Source organism: Onthophagus taurus, chromosome 5 (assembly GCF_036711975.1).
Source record: "Onthophagus taurus isolate NC chromosome 5, IU_Otau_3.0, whole genome shotgun sequence".
Classification (NCBI taxonomy): domain Eukaryota; kingdom Metazoa; phylum Arthropoda; class Insecta; order Coleoptera; family Scarabaeidae; genus Onthophagus; species Onthophagus taurus.
The window spans coordinates 7,273,432-7,296,386 of record NC_091970.1 but is presented as its reverse complement, the minus strand read 5'-3'; the positions used below and the strand labels follow the sequence as shown (position 1 = coordinate 7,296,386).

The following is a 22,955-nucleotide window of genomic DNA, read 5'->3' as shown; positions in this document are numbered from 1 at the left end:
TATTTTAATGTTTTTCTATGCTACAATTACAATTAATGTTGATGTATTGTACATTAATGGATTCAGAAGAAAAACTATCCAATAGCGTGAAGAAAAACATACCGAGCAATTTGAAAAGCAAAAGTTAATAATCGCTTAAAATTGAAGACGGCCTTGGAAAAAATTTATTTGCAGCATGAATCATAGTATTCATGAAACCATTTCATTTGATAACCCGCTCATGAAAATCGGAATGTAAATGACAGAGTTACAGCTTGGGGCGTTTTTTGTGTGACACCCTGTATAACACGAAAGTTGCAAAACTTGGTATTTGTTATTAAACGTAATTTCTTCATTCCAACCATACAATAAAGATTTTTTCAAGTGTATTCTTACTTTGTTCTCGTGGATAAAAAGAAAATAACCTAAATTGAAGTACTACATTAAGTAGTTACATATTAAATCAATTTTAATTTAAACATTTTTGTTATTAGGTCAAAGATATTTGCAATGAATTGGAAGTACGATCTCTTTGTCACAAAATCCTCCAGAATGTTCTCATGCTTCTTCACGCCGATAGAGGATCCTTATTTCTGGTTCAAGGGGAAAAAGGCGGAGGATGCACTCCTAGTCCTCCAGGTCAAGCACCAAGAGGTAGGTGCTTGGTTTCAAAACTTTTCGACGTCTGCTCGAAGAGTACTCTCGCGGAAATGGAGAAGAAGGAGGAAATTACCATTCCTTGGGGAACTGGAATTGTTGGATATGTTGCGGAAAGTGGAGAACCCGTTAATATCCCGGATGCGTATGAAGTAAGTTTTATAATTTTTTTTTCGCCAAGATTTTAGTTTTAAAGTTTAAGTCAACATCATCATCAAATTTTCCGATAAAAGAACAAGATAAAGTCTCCCTCGAGTTTATCGTATGTAACGACGACCGCATCGATTTTGCAATCAAGATAATTAGAGTAAGATGCGATGCTATTTTCTAACTTGGTTTTCTTTCTCCTCCACCATTTTTTTTTTATTTTTTTTTGTTACGGTTTCAATTCATTTTAATTATTTCTTTTCGTAGCGCCATAAAATAAATTAACACGAGTAGTTGGTGTAATGGTAATTTAATCGTTGTTGATGCTCTCTACCCTACTCCTTTTATCGGTTCCGAAGTAATAGCTCCTTTTAATTTTGTTTGCGGCGGCAACTTCGTTGGCGGCCTCAATTGCGTCACGAAACCTCCCACGTTGATTTTCAAAAAGCTCGACTTTTCATGTACGATCATCATCCACGTGTTATTGTTGTTTTTAATTATTGGTAAATACAAAAAAAAAACAATGAAATTTTTCTAGTTTAAATTTAGATTTTAAATGTGTTTCAAAAAACGAGACCACCCGCGTTTAAAAATCATCGTCGCGCAATTTACTCCGTCTAAAGTTAAGTTTTATGGCCCCATAACTCCAAATATTACGCGAGCTAAATTCTTTCTCATGCGTGACGAGTTTCTATACGAAATATTCGTTGTAGTCGTTTTGACATGTCGTTGCATCTCCATCCCCCTTTATATGGACAAGTCAACAAGTATCAATTCCGCTCGTACGACTCTGAAATCGTACAACGACTCCCAAGCGTATTTTTCACGCTACAATTATTTTGTAACGTGTTTGTTGACTTTGTAATTTATTTAATTTAAATCTATTATAATCAAATAAGCGATACGTTTAAAATAGACATCACTGATGTTATCGGTGAGGCTTATCTTTGGCTATCGATTCAGATTACAATTTGTGATTGGGGGAGTCCCTTGTTTTGCGGTTTTCAAATTAGAACTTACAATGTTAAGCCCCCGCCATAAAATCGAAGGGATGTTAACGAGGATTTTAAAAAACTTTTTATTTTTATTGTTGAACCAAAATAACAGCGAGAAAACGGTTTCGTGAGGTCGAAAAGATTCCTTGTGGCTCGTAAAACCTTTCTAAACGGAATTGACAGTAAAACTTTGCGATGAAGATAACCGCCTTTTTCGTATAAATTGAAACACGTCAATTTCGTCTTGAAAAATGCACAATTAAACACGAATGTTTCTTGTTTTAATTGTTATTCAATGATTGTTGTATATTTTTAATGAAGTAGAAATAGAAATAACACTAAATTTAGAACTAGAATCATTCGGGTTTAGCCGTCTTAAGAGACGTTCGGCTAAACCCGAATGATTCTAGTTCTAGGTTTAGTGTTAGTTCTAGTGCTAGTGTTAGTTCTAGTTTTAATTGGATTATGCATCACTTGGCTAAGCGACAAATGAATGATGTTGGGAGAAACGAGATTTTCATTTTCATCTCTCTAAAAATATAAGACTTCTCAGAATAGATAGGCTCAAATTAACTATTGAAAATTGCTTGTCCATTTTTATCACAGAACACTAATGACAGCTATCACAAGCACAAAAGCCGCTTGGTCACTCGTTACGTTTTACGACCATACAGGGTGTTTCTGTAAGTCGTGGCATAAATGTAATCACTAAAACTAGAGACAAAATGATGACGGTTCGTGTAAAAATTATTGAAGAAAATAAAAGTTGAAATCAGATTATTTACAAGTTGTAAAATGGAATTATGAACGAAGTGTTACAAGTTTACAGTTTTTTAACAAAAGAAATATTAAGAAACTTGGGAAAAAGTCGAGAATCATAATGTGGCTTAAAAATCGACGATTTTTTTTAATCAATAAGAAATGACCCAAAAAAAAACGTTAAAAATAAAAAGAAAGTGTGAAAAAGTGGCTAACACTAGATTAACTTCAATTATAAAACTTTTATTATATGATAACTAACTTCAGGTTTAAAATGTCAACCTCAATTTTGACATATTTGTAATCTTCATTAAAAATCCTTTAAAATGAGTACAAACACGACATATTTATTTTCAATATTAATGAAGTTATGGTCAACTTCCGGTTAAAAATGTCAACGTCAATTTGACATATTTGTAATCGTCGTGAAAAATCCTTTAAAATGAGTCCAAACATGATACGTTTAATTCCAATATTACTCGAGATATAAGCAACTTCCGGTTTGAAATGTCAACGTCATTTTGACATATTAAAAATTTAATAATTTTTTTTTTAAATAAATTTTATAAATTTTTATAAAATGTGTTAATATTTGTCACAAAAAAAATATATAACAAACAAAAATAAAAAATTAAGGTTGGTATTAATATTTAAAAATTAAATTGCTATCTTCGGGTCTAACGTTTTTTCAAACTTCTGGTGATAACTAACTTCAGGTTTAAAATGTCAACCTCAGTTTTGACATATTTGTAATTTTCATTAAAAATCCTTTAAAATGAGTACAAACACGACATATTTATCTTCAATATTAATGAAGTTATGATCGACTTCCGGTTAAAAATGTCAACGTCAATTTGACATATTTGTAATCGTCGTGAAAAATCCTTTAAAATGAGTCCAAACATGATACGTTTAATTCCAATATTACTCGAGATATAAGCAACTTCCGGTTTGAAATGTCAACGTCATTTTGACATATTAAAAATTTAATAATTTTTTTTTTAATAATATTTATAAATTTTTATAAAATGTGTTAATATTTGTCACAAAAAAAATATGTAACAAACAAAAATAAAAAATTAAGGTTGGTATTAATATTTAAAAATTAAATTGCTATCTTCGGGTCTAACGTTTTTTCAAACTTCTGGTGATAACTAACTTCAGGTTTAAAATGTCAATCTCAGTTTTGACATATTTGTAATTTTCATTAAAAATCCTTTAAAATGAGTACAAACACGACATATTTATCTTCAATATTAATGAAGTTATGATCGACTTCCGGTTAAAAATGTCAACGTCAATTTGACATATTTGTAATCGTCGTGAAAAATCCTTTAAAATGAGCCCAAACGTGATACGTTTAATTCCAATATTACTCGAGATATAAGCAACTTCCGGTTTGAAATGTCAACGTCATTTTGACATATTAAAAATTTAATAATTTTTTTTTTAATAAATTTTATAAATTTTTATAAAATGTGTTAATATTTCACAAAAAAAATATATTACAAACAAAAATAAAAAATATATTACAAACAAAAATAAAAAATTAAGGTTGGTATTAATATTTAAAAATTAAATTGCTATCTTCGGGTCTAATGTTTTTTCAAACTTCTGGTGATAACTAACTTCAGATTTAAAATGTCAACCTCACTTTTAACATATTTGTAATTTTCATTAAAAATCCTTTAAAATGAGTACAAACACGACATATTTATCTTCAATATTAATGAAGTTATGGTCAACTTCCGGTTAAAAATGTCAACGTCAATTTGACATATTTGTAATCGTCGTGAAAAATCCTTTAAAATGAGTCCAAACATGATACGTTTAATTCTAATATTACTCGAGACATAAGCAACTTCCGGTTTGAAATGTCAACGTCATTTTGACATATTAAAAATTTAATAATTTTTTTTTTAATAAATTTTATAAATTTTTATAAAATGTGTTAATATTTCACAAAAAAAATATATAACAAACAAAAATAAAAAATTAAGGTTGGTATTAATATTTGAAAATTAAATTGCTATCTTCGGGTCTAATGTTTTTTCAAACTTCTGGTGATAACTAACTTCAGGTTTAAAATGTCAACCTCAGTTTTGACATATTTGTAATTTTCATTACAAATCCTTTAAAATGAGTACAAACACGACATATTTATCTTCAATATTAATGAAGTTATGATCGAGTTCCGGTTAAAAATGTCAACGTCAAGTTGACATATTTGTAATCGTCGTGAAAAATCCTTTAAAATGAGTCCAAACATGATACGTTTAATTCTAATATTACTCGAAATATAAGCAACTTCCGGTTTGAAATGTCAACGTCATTTTGACATATTAAAAATTAAATAATTTTTTTTTTAATAAATTTTATAAATTTTTATAAAATGTGTTAATATTTGTCACAAAAAAAATATATAACAAACAAAAATAAAAAATTAAGGTTGGTATTAATATTTAAAAATTAAATTGCTATCTTCGGGTCTAACGTTTTTTCAAACTTCTGGTGATAACTATCTTCAGGTTTAAAATGTCAACCTCAGTTTTGACATATTTGTAATTTTCATTAAAAATCCTTTAAAATGAGTACAAACACGACATATTTATCTTCAATATTAATGAAGTTATGATCGACTTCCGGTTAAAAATGTCAACGTCAATTTGACATATTTGTAATCGTCGTGAAAAATCCTTTAAAATGAGTCCAAACATGATACGTTTAATTCTAATATTACTCGAGATATAAGCAACTTCCGGTTTGAAATGTCAATGTCATTTTGACATATTCTTAATTTTTATAAAATGTCTTAATATTTGTCACAAAAACAAAAATATAACAAAAAAAAAATAAAAAATTAAGGTTGGTATTAATATTTAAAAATTAAATTGCTATCTTCATTGTTGCCAACTTAGGGTTTAATTTTTTTATTCTAACTTTTTTGTTTTTTGAGATAACTGTGTCATCTTTGGACTCATTTTAAAGGTTTTTTAATGAAGATGACAAATACGTCAAAATTGACGTTGACGTTTCAAACCGGAAGTGATTGTATTTCCATTAATATTGAAGTTAAATATGTCGAGTTTGGACTCATTTTAAAGGATTTTTTATTAAGTTGACAAATATGTTAAAATTAAAAGTTGAAAGTTCAAACTTTTTGTTTTTTGAGATAAATGCGTTAAGTTTGAATTCACTTTGAAGGTTATTTTCTTTCAGGTTTAAAATGTCAACCTCAATTTTGACATATTTGTAATCTTCATTAAAAATCCTTTAAAATGAGTACAAACACGACATATTTATCTTCAATATTAATGAAGTTATGATCAACTTCCGGTTAAAAATGTCAACGTCAATTTGACATATTTGTAATCGTCGTGAAAAATCCTTTAAAATGAGTCCAAACATGATACGTTTAATTCCAATATTACTCGAGATATAAGCAACTTCCGGTTTGAAATGTCAATGTCATTTTGACATATTCTTAATTTTTATAAAATGTCTTAATATTTGTCACAAAAACAAAAATATAACAAAAAAAAATAAAAAATTAAGGTTGGTATTAATATTTAAAAATTAAATTGCTATCTTCATTGTTGCCAACTTAGGGTTTAATTTTTTTATTCTAACTTTTTTGTTTTTTGAGATAACTGTGTCATCTTGGGACTCATTTTAAAGGTTTTTTAATGAAGATGACAAATACGTCAAAATTGACGTTGACATTTCAAACCGGAAGTGATTGTATTTCCATTAATATTGTAGTTAAATATGTCGAGTTTGGACTCATTTTAAAGGATTTTTTATTAAGTTGACAAATATGTCAAAATTAAAAGTTGAAAGTTTGAACTTTTTGGTTTTCTGAAATAAATGCGTCAAGTTTAAAGGTTATTTTATGAAGATTACGAATATAATAATAAAATTAAGTTTTTGTTTATGTTTCTAGTTCTCGTTCAAGTTTTAGTTCAATAAAAATATATAACATAGTAACATCTTATGCTAACTAGCGCTACCTACCACTGCCACTAGAACGAACACTAGACCGAGGCAATTTTTGAGTTGGATCGGTACGCGGGAACAATGCTATACAGGATGTTCCTAAAGTTTGTTTGCTCAGAACTTTTTTATTCTATCATAACTCTACATTTATTTTTGCAGTTTCTAATAGTAAATTTAGTTTAGAAACTTTTATCACTCTTAGAGAATATTGATAAAAACCACCGTTTTTGTGTTAAATACAAAAATGTTGGTTCCGATTTCAATAATAGCACTAAAAAAATATATAATAAAATATTTTTTATTACTTGTCTTGTAATTTTAGTAGTTTAGTGTAGTTTGGCCGAGCGTCTAAAGTGTGAAGTAGTGTGCTACCTACTAGATCTAGAATTAGAAAGTTTCGAGTTTTTCCGTGCATCTTCAGACTTGTACGTCTTAAAATTAATATATTGCGCAAAAATTTTAAAAACATTTCAAAGACTAATTTTAATCATACTAAAACTAAAATGAGTTAGTTAATACTAAAAACCTACGCTTATTTTCGCATAAACCAAAAAGATTTATAACCTAATTTCCTTGGGTTAAACCCCCAACAGAAGACATAAATCCAAATAAAAAACGACGCTATATAAGAAAAAAACTCGACCTTTTCTTGTCCGGTCCACAATATTTCATGACGAAATGAAATTTGTTTTACCTCCTCGAGTAAACTAAAAACATAAATTCGATCTCGACTAAGATTTGAAAATATAGATGATAGTTTTTTTTTGTTAAAAAGCCAACGATATGCTAGAACGTAGGTTGAAGAGAGATTCCATAATAAAGTTTCGAAACTCGAGCTTCGGACAAAAGTCCTTTGCGGTTATTGAGCCCCTACGAGTTCGCCCTAAAACTTTCGAGAGAAGTTCATTTACAACGAATCCACCCGGATAATTTCACCTTGACCTTAAGAGAAAAACAAACCAAAATTAATTTTTAAACGAATTATTTTATTTGTTTTAGGATGAGAGATTCAATCGTGATATAGATACATGGACAGGATACAGGACAAGAACTCTTCTTTGTATGCCCATAAAAGATACAAGTGGAGATGTAATAGGAGTAGCTCAGGTTCGATTTTTTGTTTCTTTCTATTTATCTATTAATTAAATCGACGTGTTTCTGTCCCATCTTAGGTGATAAATAAAGTGGGAGACGCCCCGTTTTCGCAACAGGACCAACAGATTTTCGCAAGTTACCTCCAGTTTTGCGGCATCGGTTTAAGAAATGCGCACCTTTACGAAAAATCTCAACTCGAGGTGAAACGAAATCAGGTTCTATTGGATTTAGCTCGAATGGTTTTCGAAGAACAAAGCACTATAGAACACGTCGTTTTTAGGATATTAACACATACACAAAGTCTTATTCAATGTCAAAGAGTACAGGTAAGCAAAATTTTCTATTTTTTTCATGTTCGAAAAATCTTTGAATCTTCTGCAAAACATTCCCATTCATTTTTCTAACTTCTTGATATTGATTTGAGCCATTTTGACACACACCAATCAACATTTTCTATTTCTTAATATTATAGGTTGCTCTTAATACCCTTTTTAAAGCTTCTCATTGAATTCGTATGATTCTCAATGAGCCCACGTAGCGTGCAATAACAAGTCATGACTTCCATTTTAGTACTTCTCAGTGAATGGGGATAGCTCCAAATTGTTCCATATTGCTCCAGCTGATTCCCATTTGCTTTTAATAACTCATCATGTCTTCGAGTAGCCCTCTCAAGAATATCTAAGGACTTGTTTTAATTTACAAGCAGTTGTAGATGATTTTTCACGAAGTTGAAGACCACAAACAATGTCACATATATTTATAGTCAAAATATAGAGCTTCTAATGTGTATAGTGCTAAAGTCATGGAAATTATAAGGAAGTTGGTAGGTGATAGATTTGAATTTTGCCATCACAGAAGAACTGGTCTAACAGATTGTTAAGTTGTTGCCTACTTAGGCTCTGCTAAGAGTCTCTACTTATGGTGACTTCATCTCATAGGTATTAACTCCAAAGATGTGCATAGTTTGAGAATTACTTATCACATTATTGAAGAGTATGAATATCACAACCATTAAGATATAAAATATAAAATAACAAAAAGTTGAGATAAAATATACCTGAAACTTTTTTCAAAGTAAACATGATACAAATAAAGCGCAGTATATTTTTAGTTACTGTCACGCCTTTATACGGAGAAGTAACGCGTTTTGTGTATTTCGAGAATAATCGATCCCTAACTCGCGTTTTTCGGTTATTGTGACGTCATTAATCGATTGCGTGGGTTCATATATTCAAGGCTACTAGAAACATTGTAGTAAAAGATCTAGAAATGTCGAGGTGATTGCAATGTCCCAATTAAGGTTACACAAAATAATTGTTATTTCCTTCCATTTCAGTTTTAGCTTCATTAGATTAAATTTTTCTTGCTTCTATTTCCCTTGTGTTGTGTATGTTTATTCTATATCTCAAGTTATTTTGTATTATCATACGATTCGAGTCGTATCTCTGCATTTCTTAACATCTATAATGTTAGATTAATTTCGTCTAATAGGTTGCGTTATGTATATCTATCTGTAATAGAGATATCTAATATAGATCTGTAATAGATTATTCAAAAGTTATTCCTAGCTCTTTGGTTCCTCAATGTAACATCTCTTATTCTTTTCCAAGCTTCCTGTATAGCCGTCTTTGTGCTCCTGGCTTGTGTAAGACTCTTGGCTGACCAAATATGATGTTAAAACTTGCACGTTGATACAAATCAAGATTTTAACATCTGGGTGTAGAACTAGCTTAGCTGTAATGAGTGTCTAATGGGAATAGCATACGATTTTGAATCTTTAGACAAAGTTGATCTTTAACTTAAGAACTTAGCTTCTCCATGAGGCAGATGTTTTGATGAGTTAGAGTTGGAGTTCTCTTACTCATCATCTAGCAGCAAGATAATAGAGATCTATACTCAATTTACACAGTGTCATGTTTCAAAGCTATTTTTTGGCGGGAGTTTTAAAATCAGAGGATTTTAAACAAACTGTAGTTACGAATTTAATTACTTATTTGTTTAAACATACTAAAAACCAGGGCGTACCTACTTACTTTGTCTCACATAAAATGCAACATGTCAATATCATTTGACATTACACTAAAACCTCGAAAAACTCTTCTCGATCTTTAACCCCAAATTGTTCTTTTTAATAAAATTTAAAAAAAATTTTGTAGAAAAATTATTGAAAAATAAAAATAAAGAAAATCGGGTTTTTTAACACGAAATTAAGTAAGAAATCAAAAAATCTTTTGAAAAGAGTCTAAACACCACCTATTTATCTCTAATCGTTTCGGAGATATTAATTTTTAATTATAAAAAAACAATTGAATTTTTTAGTTTGACGTTTGATGGTTTTTTAACCTAACTTTTTTGGGTTTTAACGGAAATATATCGAGTTTGGTGTTAAAATGAAGGATTTTTAATAATCTTTAACCCCAAATTGTTCTTTTTAATAAATTTTGTTAAAAAAATTTTTTTAGAAAAATTATTGAAAAATAAAAATAAAGAAAATCGGGTTTTTTAACACGAAATTAAGTAGGAAATCAAAAAATTTTATGAAAAGAGTCCAAACACCACCTATTTATCTCTAATCGTTTCTGAGATATTAATTTTTAATTATAAAAAAAAAATTGAATTTTTTAATTTGACGTTTAATAGTTTTTAACCTAACTTTTTTGGGTTTTAACGGAAATATATCGAGTTTGGTGTTAAAATTAAGGATTTTTAATAATCTTTAACCCCAAATTGTTCTTTTTAATAAATTTTGTTAAAAAAAATTTTTTAGAAAAATTGTTGTAAAATAAAAATAAAGAAAATCGGGTTTTTTAACACGAAATTAAGTAAGAAATCAAAAATTTGTTTGAAAAGAGTCTAAACACGACCTATTTATCCCTAATCGTTTCGGAGATATTAATTTTTAATTATAAAAACAATTGAATTTTTTAGTTTGACGTTTGATGGTTTTTAACCTAACTTTTTTGGGTTTTAACGGAAATATATCGAGTTTGGTGTCAAAAATAAGGATTTTTAATGATCTTTAACCCCAAATTGTTCTTTTTAATAAATTTTGTTAAAAAAATTTTTTGAAAAAATTATTGAAAAATAAAAATAAAGAAAATCGGGTTTTTTAACACGAAATTAAGTAAGAAATCAAAAAAATTTTTGAAAAGAGTCTAAACACCACCTATTTATCTCTAATCGTTTCTGAGATATTAATTTTTAATTATAAAAAAACAATTGAATTTTTTAATTTGACGTTTAATAGTTTTTAACCTAACTTATTTGGGTTTTAACGGAAATATATCGAGTTTGGTGTCAAAATAAAGGATTTTTAATCATCTTTAACACCAAATTGTTCTTTTTAATAAATTTTGTTAAAAAAATTTTTTTGGAAAAATTATTTTGAAATAAAAGTAAAGAAAATCGGGTTTTTTAACACGAAATTAAGTAGGAAATCAAAAAATTTTATGAAAAGAGTCCAAACACCACCTATTTATCTCTCTCTAATCGTTTCTGAGATATTAATTTTTAATTATAAAAAAACAATTGAATTTTTTAGTTTGACGTTTGATGGTTTTTTAACCTAACTTTTTTGGGTTTTAACGGAAATATATCGAGTTTGGTGTTAAAATGAAGGATTTTTAATAATCTTTAACCCCAAATTGTTCTTTTTAATAAATTTTGTTAAAAAAAATTTTTTAGAAAAATTATTGTAAAATAAAAATAAAGAAAATCGGGTTTTTTAACACGAAATTAAGTAAGAAATCAAAAAATCTTTTGAAGAGAGTCTAAACACCACCTATTTATCTCTAATCGTTTCGGAGATATTAATTTTTAATTATAAAAAAACAATTGAATTTTTTAATTTGACGTTTGATGGTTTTTAACCTAACTTTTTTGGGTTTTAACGGAAATATATCGAGTTTGGTGTCAAAATTAAGGATTTTTAATGATCTTTAACCCCAAATTGTTCTTTTTAATAAATTTTGTTAAAAAAAATTTTTAGAAAAATTATCGAATAATAAAAATAAAGAAAATCGAAGTTTTCAACACTAAATTAAGTAAAAAATCAAAAATTTGTTTGAAAAGAGTCTAAACACCACCTATTTATCCCTAATCGTTTCGGAGATATTAATTTTTAATTAAAAAAAAACAATTGAATTTTTTAATTTGACGTTTAATAGTTTTTAACCTAACTTTTTTGGGTTTTAACGGAAATATATCGAGTTTGGTATCAAAATAAAGGATTTTTGACAATCTTTAACTCCAAATTGTTCCTTTTAATAAATTTCCCCTCCTTTTTGGGGCTTCAATTTGAAAAGACTCCACCGAATTAAAAAATAGAGTATAATACACTTAGATAACTCATTATTGCTTAATCAAAAAACTAACTGTTTATTTCTAATTGTATTGAACAAAATATTCTAACACGAACGTTACATAAAGGAAATGAATTCATTGAATAAAAAAGTAAAGGTGGTAAAACGAGTCGAACAAATGTGTTTGGTTTATTTAAAAAGTGAAGTAACGGTTCCATTAACCGTGATTAAATTTTTTACTGTGTACCACGGCCAAGCTAACAAATTGCAATTTGGGCGAGACGTTTCGCGGAAATCCCAACGGAGTCGTTTGTTGGAAACAAAACCCGTCTCCTTTCGTTCGCTTTGTACCCGCTTCTTTGGACGTTCATAATTAATCAGTCGCGCTCTCGGCTTTTCAAACACAAATTTTATTTCGAATTTCAAAAATTCATTTTTCATCCACTCCTTTTTATTTCGTTCTAGGTTCTACTGACCCATCAAGCGTCTAAAAGGAGTTTTTCGCGATCGTTTGATTTCCAAGCGAGCGACCTTTGCGGCGAAGAAGGCGAATCAAGAACTAGGTAATTAATTAATTAATTGAATAATAAAACTAAATCTTAAATATAATAATTCATTTTTAGCCCATTTGAAAGTCGGTTTCCTATAAATATTGGGATTACTGGATATGTTGCCGCGAGGGGAGAGGTAATTTTTTTTAAAATTATTAATTACTTAACATATCCCTTAAAATAGCACTTTTTGGGTTATTTTTTAGACTGTGAATATTGTTAATGCGTACGATGATAGCCGGTTTGATCCCAGCGTGGATAGAAACAGCAACTTTCAGCATAAAAGCATCCTTTGTATGGCTATTAAAAATTCTTCGTGCGAAATTATAGGCGTTATCCAATTGATTAATAAATTTAATGATTTGCCGTTTACCAAAAATGATGAAAACTTTGTGGAGGCTTTTGCTATTTTTTGTGGGATGGGAATTCATAACACCCATATGTATGAAAAGGCTGTTGTGGCCATTGCCAAACAAAGCGTTACTCTTGAAGTTTTATCTTATCACGCAACATCAAGTATAGAAGATGCTCAAAGAATTAGAGTAAGCTTTTTAATTTAATTACAAATTTATTTAGGATAATAAATTATTTTTTTATTTTAGCAAATGAGGGTTCCATCTGCGGTATCGTTTTGTTTGCACGAGTTCTCTTTCGATGATGTTGGGTTATCTGATGATGAAACTCTTACGGTAAATAATTCGTGGTAATTAGAATAAATTTGATGTTAAAATTTTTTTTTATAGGCATGTATAAGAATGTTCCTTGATCTTGATCTAGTCGAGAGGTTCCACATGGACTATGAGGTCCTCTGTCGGTGGTTGTTATCCGTTAAGAAAAATTATCGTAATGTTACCTATCATAATTGGCGGCACGCTTTTAATGTTGCCCAAATGATGTTCTCCATTTTAACAGTAAGTAAAAATATTTCAAAAAATTAAATTTATAACTTCTTTTTATTTTAGGCTACTGGTTGGTGGAATATTTTCGGAGAAATTGAAGTTTTAGCTTTGATAATCGGTTGTCTAAGCCATGATTTGGATCATAGAGGAACCAACAATTCCTTTCAAATAAAGTAAGAAATTAAGATTATTATTAAGTTCATTGCCTTTTATAGTAATCTTACCGTCATCATGTATAATATGGCTTTTCTAAGTAATGCAAAACTATTAAAAAAGTATAAAACAAATTTAATTCTTTTTTGCAACAAATGTGAAGATAAAATTTTATACAGGGGTGTATCAAATGTCTGGAATATACCCAATAACTTCATAACAAATGGCAAACTGTCCATTTTTTGACATTTAAAGTTGTCAACGCCTGTAGAGAAGCAGAAAAAAGTTTCACTTTTTGAATATTGAGTCAGTAAAACTCAAGAATATTGAGTTAGTTGTCAGTGATTATTATTCTGAGTTTGCTGTTACACCTTATTTAGAAAATTCATGTCAAACAACGCGTATTCTGGCGATATATTCATTCACCGCCTCATGCTTTTGTTATAGTAAAATAGGAAAGCCATTTCTGTATGGACTTTTAACTCAAAAATACTATGCCAAAGAATAAGAAAAAAGACTTTAAGAAGTCCTCTAAGAACTGCAAATCGTCAGAACTCATTCCTCAGCACAACCTTCATGAACAACTTTCCCTTTCGGCCAAAGTTACAACTTGATGTGCGATGTCTTTGAATAAGCATAATTGGCTCATACTTCTTTAAGAATGATGATGGCCATAACATCAGCAAATGCTCATTTCCACCAAGATGGAGCAACTTGTTACACAACTAGGGCTACATTGAGCTTTCTTCGAGAGTTTTTTCCTCATCAATAAAAATAGGAATATTGGTCTCCACGATCGCCAGACCTGAAGAATGATGGTGGCCATATTCCTGAAGTACATAATATTCAAAAAATGATCTTTCCTTTAACATTTGTTGCAAAACAGTCATTTATGTACTAACAATAAGTGTTAGTTCTTGTTTTAGCTGTTATTCAGCGTTAGATTATTTTATACTTTTCATTGAACTGAAACTAGAAAGGTTCTGGTTTAGCCGGTCGTCTCTCAAGACAGCATAATCCATCAAATGATTTACCACTACACCTAATCAACAGTTCAGATCTGCAGTTTTATTTGATAAAGCCAAGGCCTGCAATATCTGGCAATATGATGACCAGTTTCAGATATAATGTTGAATAGGGTCAAGGTCAGTAGAATCTACATCTATTGTTGTGACAAAGTGCCCGCACCATATTGTTGTGTTCTATGCGTTTGCTGTCTATTTTTAGAGGTTATATCCTATATCGTAGACATATTCATATTATTTTAGAAGTTTTATTTTTTTAGACGTATTAATGTCTATCATATAACCTCTAAAAACACAACAAACGCATAGAACCCAATGACAGTTAACTGGGCGTGGCAAATAGTGTGACGTAGAGTGCGGGCAACCAATCCGTAGTGAGCTACAAAACAACAATGGATGTAGCAGTCCTGTTAGAGTCTACTATCCTTGGGATAGGGTTAGTTTTGTTTACAAATATCAATCATCCCCGGAAGGAATGTTGCGAAAAGTAAGTTTTCTTTTGAAATGTTAATCATCCAAGGGAAAGAATGTTAGGATAACTCAGTTTGGTTTTGAAACCCTAATTATAGCGTGTTAAGACAGGTAATTTTCTTTTTAATCTCCAATTAAAGTTGAAGAAACCTGAATGTTTCTAGTTCTAGTGACAGTGCTAGGTAGGTGGCGCTAGTGAGCATTAGATGTCACTGTGTTGTATATTTTTATTGAATTAAAACTAGAACTATAACTAACGTAAGACCTAGAACTAGAATCATTGGGGTTTAGCCGTCTTGATGGAGCTGCGGTTAAATCCGAATGTTTCTAGATCGTGGTTTAGTGTTAGTTCTAGTTTTAATTATTATTCAGCAACAGCAGAACTATCCAATGCCTGTACAATTAAGCTATGTTACATTTTATGTCGGACAGCACAAGTGCACAGTAATTTCGTAACTATAGTTACTGCATTCGTATATTGCGAGTTATATGAAATTCTCGGTATGAGATGTGACAAACGATTTGTTTGTTAAGAGTGGAATTGCAGCTGTCAAAACTCGTGACAAGTATGTATTCAAATGGATGAGGCGTAAATCGCTATATTTTTAATATAATGTTATGTTTGGTGCATAACTATAATAATCCCACATAAATAAAGACTATTTTATGTTGGATGTTGGAGAGACTAAGCGATCGAAGGGATCAAAGTGACGTTCTCAGATCGGTACGACCTATACGACATATAATATAAAATTTATCATCGGATAAAATTCAATCCCGCCATCTACTTCAGAATCGGTGAACTTTAGAAAGTAACTAAATCAACTTATCTACACTAAATACCCTAAATTTATTATCAAATTTCAAATTTCGGTGATTTTGTCGAAAATACAATTTATTTATATTGTTCCTCTCAGTATACAACAATAATACAAACATGGACCAGAAACTGTCAAAATTCCATAGCTTTCTAATAAAAGAACCTGCATTTCGTGCATGTTTTAATAAATTTCCCAATATGAGGTAAACTACAATAAATAGGTATACGAATATTAATAGATAATTTGTAGAGAATTAAATTCCCTTTCTGATAGGCTAAAAAAATATGGGGCGTTCCATTTAAAATTTTCGAGTTTCTCGCCATTGAACATGGCGAAACAGTAATTCAATTTTTGACCCCCTGTATAAGATACTCCGATACAACAAATGACAATCTATTTGATAACATCTGAAGAGTAATCGTGCCAATGTAAATTTATCAAAAAAAGCTTAAAACCAAAATAACTCGAAAACGAAAAACGCTGAGTACCAATAACTTTTATCAAAGTCACCCTATTTTTTTACGTACAATTAAACGATGTAATAAAAACTGGTCTATTTCCGGTAGACCAGAAGCGGCGGCCATCTTGAAAATATTTTATATCGAAAGCTCCAAATGAACCTAAATTATTAGATTAAACCTAAAAAAGTTCTAACGAACCAGTTACGTGAGACACCTGTACGTATTGTTATACCCATACTGAAGAAAACCATTCATCTAAATTCATAATTAAAGATTTAATTTGGAGTAATATCAATTGAAAGTTTGTAACTAAAAGTAAGTTTTTTTACCTACTTTCTTATTTTACAAAACAAAGAATGGTTTCTCTTGATTGAAATGATAAAAATACATAATGCAAATTACGCTAATTAAAACTAGTATATAAAAGAAAAATCACCGAAGTTAATTTTCAAAGTTGGCAAACAGGGCAAAATTCCATCCTTAAATACCTAAAGTTTCACTAGGTATCAAAAGTCGGTTGTACAGGGTGGTCGACGGGTCTATTTCTTATTGTTTTAGAATAAAGCTAAAAATAAACTTTTTTTATAAAATTTCCATCTAGTGTCGTCGAGGAAATTAAATTTACAGTTTCCTGTAAGTTACGGGACGGTAGGTAAAATTTAAAAAGTTAACAATTAAACACGAAGATAACTTCTGGTATTTAAAAACAAATAATTTTTTTAATATGTAACATTCTAACATGTTAAACTTTTCAAAATTTTCGTAATTGATCTTAAAAACAGGATTTATAAAGTGACACTTCAGAAAATTTTTGACACTTTTTGAATACAAACAAATGTTGCTATGTTTATTTAAATTAAAAAAAATAAACATATGAGCGCCATCTATCGATAATTTATTAAGTCGTTTAAAAATAATATTAAATCGTAATAAAAAATGTGATATAATGCAATCTATTCCAACTTTTGTGTAAAATATACAGCCTGATTCAGAGTAAGCGCCTTATTTTTTTTTAGCCACACTATGGGTACTACTTTCAATATATTTGACAATAATATCTTTTAGGACATTCTCTACACGATGGTGATATCATATTTTCAATTGGACGAATTGTTTCAAAATTTCGACTGTCAACTTTTTTTTTTTAAATGGAATGCCAAAATTTTTTTTTATTATTGAGACCCTAAAAACATTCTTTTTACGATAGTATTTGTTTTTTTTTTTTTAATTCATTTGTTTCCCCATCAAAAAGCAACTTAACATTTTAATAAAATAACATCGAGTGTAAAACATTCATGCGCTACTAGATTAAAATGTGTGCTTTTTGATGGGGAAAGAAATGAATTTTTAAGAAAAACAAAATACTATTCGTATAAGGAATGTTTTTAGGATCTCAATAATAAAAAAAAAAAATATTGGCATTCAATTTAAAAAAAAAAAATTGACAGTCGCCGTTTTGAAATAATTCGTCCAATGAAAATGTGATATCACCATCGTGTATAGAGTGTCCTAAAACATATTACTGCCAAATATTTTAAAAGTAGTACCCATAGTATGGCTAAAAAAAATAAGGCGCTTACTCTGAATCAGGCTGTATATAAATTAAACAGTTTAACAAATATATTTGTTTCAAATATGAGAAATATGTTATTTTTTAATTTTTAGTTATAATTTACAGGAAACTGTAAATTCAATTTCTTTAATGACACTAAAAAAAAGTTTATTTTTAGCTTTATTCTAAAACAATAAGAAATAGACCCATCAAACCTTATATTTTTGTAATCAGAAAAAAATAACGAATTTAATAAGCGAATAATCAGTGGTTGTTTCTATTTAAAAAAACGAAAATTCTCATATCTCAAAATCTAAAACCGACAAAATTTTTTTGACTACGTCATCAAATTCTCTGTAAAAAAGTGTCCATATAATGTCTTAGTTATAATACTCCACCTATAATAATAACCAAGATAATTACATTTGCGGGTTTTACGATATTTTCAATTTTGGCGTCTAACGGAAAAACAAAAGACGATAGCGCTATGAGGTTTTCGGCATTAGCAGTTTTTCGAAAAACGAGATCATGACATGTCAGCTACTTTTCTTCTAACTCTTATAGTTTTCGAGTTAGCCTATTCGGACATCGAATTTGAACCATCCTGTACAGTGGAAAAGACAGTGCGATTTCAACCGGGTTGTCCTTTTTTAAACTACTGCCTCGGCAGCATGGCTGCTTCGGTTTCTAAGTAATCCATTTCTAGTAAAGCAAACTTTATTTAATTTTAAGAACTAGAACTACTGCCTTGGCAGCAAGCTGCCTCAGCTTCTAAGTAATGCATTTTTATTAAAGAAAACTTTATTTAATTTTAAGTACTGGAACCACTACTTCGACTTCTAAATAATACTAAGTAATTCTAAGTAATATTTTTTTTTCAGAGCTTCATCTCCTTTAGCCCAATTATATTCAACCTCAACAATGGAACATCATCATTTCGATCAGTGCATAATGATCTTAAATTCGCCAGGGAATCAATTATTATCAAACCTTTCGCCAGAGGATTACTCTGGGGTGATAAAGGTATTGGAGGAAGCAATTCTAAGTACCGATTTGGCTGTGTATTTTAGGTGAGCTAATTAATAGATGAAAAATAATCGTAAATGATTGAATTAACGTTTAGAAAACGAGGTATATTTTTCAATGTAATAAGAAACGGCCCGGTGTGGGCTAAAGACGACCATCGGGAACTGCTCAGGGCGATGTTAATGACAGTTTGCGATTTAGCGGCAATCACGAAACCTTGGGAGGTCGAGAAGAGGGTTGCGGAATTAGTTTCGTCGGAATTTTTCGAACAGGGCGACATGGAACGGGAGAAATTAAATCTTACACCTATTGTGAGTAATCAAAGAATTCTTTTGACTTAAATAATTAATTTAAATTAATTTTAAGGATATCATGAATAGGGAAAAAGAAGATCAGTTACCATTAATGCAAGTCGGATTCATCGACTCAATCTGCTTACCAATTTATCAAGTAAATCACTCATTTATAGTCTTAACCCAAATTTTTATAACCTTTATTTATATTATAGGCATTTGCTGAGTTATCAGACAAATTAGAACCTTTAGCAGAGGGAGTGCGAATAAATAGAGCGCATTGGGTGGAGTTGGCGGAAGAATACAATCTTTCCGCTCCTTCGGATGACGTCGTTGAAAAAGACACCAACGATAACATGGCAATCTCTAAATCTAGCGTGAATGATGATTCGGAAGAAACTGAAACCACCCCGAATTCGCCAGCCCATAATTGTTGTTCAACCGAATCTGATTAACAAAAAGAAACCGCACCCTTAACTTATTGTCATTAGCCTTTAATTTACAAAAAAAACGTATACTAACGATTGTATTTATAATGTAGATATCAGATGACCTTATTTATTTTCTATGTTAATTGTTAAGAAGCAAAGACTTAATTAACGTTTAGGATTGCGCAAGGTTGGTACGTAACTTTTTTTAGAAAATTGTTTCGGTTCTTAAATTGCCTTAAATTAAATTAAATTGAATGATAAAAATGAACTTGGCTTTTATGGAAGTAAATCAAAATGATATATATTGTAGAATATGGACCATTAATATTGTGAAAATATAAAAATAGTACAACAGTACAAAAATATTTGAAACAAGTTTTTTAAGGCAATAATCAAAATTTTTCGTCTATTTAAAAAAAAAACTATACTGTTTTAAGAGCCGCATATTTAACACCTAATAATAAAAAAATCACCCATTACACTATTACTTTTTAATCTTATTCATAGCATAGTATCGTTTGCTCTCTCGTTAAAAAAAAAACACGAACCCTCACCTGTAATTCGACCACTATGTCTATGTCTCTTTTGTGATATTTGTTGTCCGATCGGACGATGCGTATTTCATTACGGTATTATTATTAGTTAATCGCGTCAACCAAAGTGTATATTGGCGATAATTTGTGCTAATTGTGGGTTATAAAATTTAACTGTTGAATGAACGCACAAAGTATGATGTTATTGATTTAATATAATAATTGATGAATGAATGAACGAGGTATTCCAAAAACCCCCTTAAAAAAATTCATCCTTTAAAATCTCTGTTTATTTCCGGTTAAATTAAATTAAATTCATTTTTAATCCTAAAGATGTATGTAGAGAGTAGAAAATCAAATTGACCACTAATATATTTATGAACTACTTAAAAAATTGTTTAAATTGTTCTTACCTTAAAAATTTCACTCGAATTTGACACTTAACCATAAATGACAGCTGGAAACAAAAAAGGATACGTTCAAAAATCTATTAAACAATTTTATTTAAATTTAATTTATTTATGCCTTAATTTTTTATAAATAAATTAATCCAAACTCAAATCCACCATTAATTATAAATAATCATATAAAAAAACGTTTTTTTTAATAAACCTTAAATTAAGAACGTATCCATAATATGTCTAAACGACTAATTTTAAAATTTAATTTGTTACTAAGAAAAATGATCAAATTCTAATCATTTTATCAATATTGTCACTCATGACGTTTATTAATTACTTTAAAAATTGTTTTTTACCTATAATTAATCGTTAAAATTGCACTTTTAATACAAGTTCGAACTTGACACTTAACCATAAATGACAGTTGTAAACAAAAAAGGATACGTTCAAAAATCTATTAAACATTAATTTTGTTTAAATTTAACTTATTTATGGGTTATATTTTTTTTTAAATAAACCCTAAATTAAGAACGTATTCATCATACGTCAAAATGGCTGTTTTTAAAATCTAATTTGTTAGTAAGAAAAATTATCAAATTGTAATCATTTTATCGATATTGTCACTCATGACGTTTATGAATTACTTAAAAAATTGTTTATATTGTTTCTTACCTATCAATTAATCGGTAAGTGTAGTTTTAATCCAAGCTCGAACTTGACACTTAACCATAAATGACAGTTGTAAACAAAAAAGGATACGTTCAAAAATCTATTAAACATTAATTTTGTTTAAATTTAACTTATTTATGGGTTAATTTTTAATAAATAAATTAATCCAAACTTAAATTCACCATTAATTTTAAAGAATCATATAAAAAAAACGTTTTTTTTTTTTTATAAATCCTAAATTAAGAACGTATTCATCATACGTCAAAATGGCTGTTTTTAAAATCTAATTTGTTAGTAAGAAAAATTATCAAATTGTAATCATTTTATCGATATTGTCACTCATGACGTTTATGAATTACTTAAAAAATTGTTTATATTGTTTCTTACCTATCAATTAATCGTTAAGTGTAGTTTTAATCCAAGCTCGAACTTGACACTTAACCATAAATGACAGTTGTAAACAAAAAAGGATACGTTCAAAAATCTATTAAACATTAATTTTGTTTAAATTTAACTTATTTATGGGTTAATTTTTAATAAATAAATTAATCCAAACTTAAATTCACCATTAATTTTAAATAATCATATAAAAAAAAAGGTTTTTTTTTAAATAAACCCTAAATTAAGAACGTATTCATCATACGTCAAAATGGCTGTTTTTAAAATCTAATTTGTTAGTAAGAAAAATGATTAAATTGAATCATTTTATCGATATTGCTACTCATGACGTTTATGAATTACTTAAAAAATGGTTTATATTGTTTCTTACCTATCAATTAATCGTTAAGTGTAGTTTTAATCCAAGCTTGAACTTGACACTTAACCATAAATGACAGTTGTAAACAAAAAAGGATACGTTCAAAAATCTATAAAACATTAATTTTGTTTAAATTTAATTTATTTATGGGTTAATTTTTTATAAATAAATTAATCCAAACTTAAATTCGCCATTAATTTTAAATAATCATATAAAAAAAAGGTTTTTTTTTAAATAAACCCTAAATTAAGAACGTATTCATTATACGTCAAAATGGCTGTTTTTAAAATCTAATTTGTTAGTAAGAAAAATGATTAAATTGTAATCATTTTATCGATATTGTTACTCATGACGTTTATGAATTACTTAAAAAATTGTTTATATTGTTTCTTACCTATCAATTAATCGTTAAGTGTAGTTTTAATCCAAGCTCGAACTTGACACTTAACCATAAATGACAGTTGTAAACAAAAAAGGATACGTTCAAAAATCTATTAAACATTAATTTTGTTTAAATTTAATTTATTTATGGGTTAATTTTTTATAAATAAATTAATCCAAACTTAAATTCACCATTAATTTTAAATAATCATATACAAAAAAAAAGGTTTTTTTTAAATAAACCCTAAATTAAGAACGTATTCATTATACGTCAAAACGGCTGCTTTTGAAATCTAATTTGTTACCAAGAAAAATTATAAAATTCTGATCATTTTACCGATGGTGTCACTCATGAAGTTTATGAATTACTTAAAAAATTGTTTAAATTGTTTCTTACCTATCAATTAATCCTTGAAATTGTATTTTTAATCCAAGCTCGAACTTGACACTTAACCATAAATGACAGCTGTAAGCAAAAAGGGATACGTTCAAAAAATCGTTTAATAGATTTTTTGACTAACCATCATTTTATTTAAATTAAATTTATCTATGGCTTAATTTCGTATAAATTAATTAATCCAAACTTAAATCCACCATTAATT

General features: G+C 28.9%; 2 protein-coding genes across 7 annotated transcripts in view; one reads left to right on the top strand and one right to left on the bottom strand.

Moving 5' to 3' along the window:
* Positions 1–19,818, top strand: part of LOC111416295 (Phosphodiesterase 11) — a 94,936-nt gene extending 75,118 nt beyond the window's left edge. For all 5 annotated transcript variants that reach the window (XM_071195799.1, XM_071195795.1, XM_071195797.1 and 2 more), the window contains 13 exons: positions 474–788; positions 7,533–7,640; positions 7,706–7,954; positions 12,395–12,492; positions 12,553–12,616; positions 12,687–13,022; positions 13,083–13,169; positions 13,224–13,391; positions 13,443–13,552; positions 18,744–18,932; positions 18,986–19,199; positions 19,255–19,338; positions 19,397–19,818. In XM_071195799.1, coding sequence (XP_071051900.1) covers positions 474–788; positions 7,533–7,640; positions 7,706–7,954; positions 12,395–12,492; positions 12,553–12,616; positions 12,687–13,022; positions 13,083–13,169; positions 13,224–13,391; positions 13,443–13,552; positions 18,744–18,932; positions 18,986–19,199; positions 19,255–19,338; positions 19,397–19,636 — 2,262 coding nt within the window. In that variant the 3' untranslated portion in view covers positions 19,637–19,818. The remainder of the gene's footprint in view (positions 1–473; positions 789–7,532; positions 7,641–7,705; positions 7,955–12,394; positions 12,493–12,552; positions 12,617–12,686; positions 13,023–13,082; positions 13,170–13,223; positions 13,392–13,442; positions 13,553–18,743; positions 18,933–18,985; positions 19,200–19,254; positions 19,339–19,396) is intronic.
* Positions 1–22,955, bottom strand: part of LOC111416300 (necdin, MAGE family member) — a 107,827-nt gene that overhangs the window by 83,126 nt on the left and 1,746 nt on the right. The window contains exons 2-3 of one of the 2 annotated variants that reach the window (XM_071195804.1): positions 22,751–22,819; positions 20,559–20,602 (exon numbers count right to left, since the gene is read on the bottom strand). The gene's annotated coding sequence lies outside the window, so the exon portion shown is untranslated. The remainder of the gene's footprint in view (positions 1–20,558; positions 20,603–22,750; positions 22,820–22,955) is intronic. The other variant, XM_071195805.1, reaches the window with a different exon arrangement.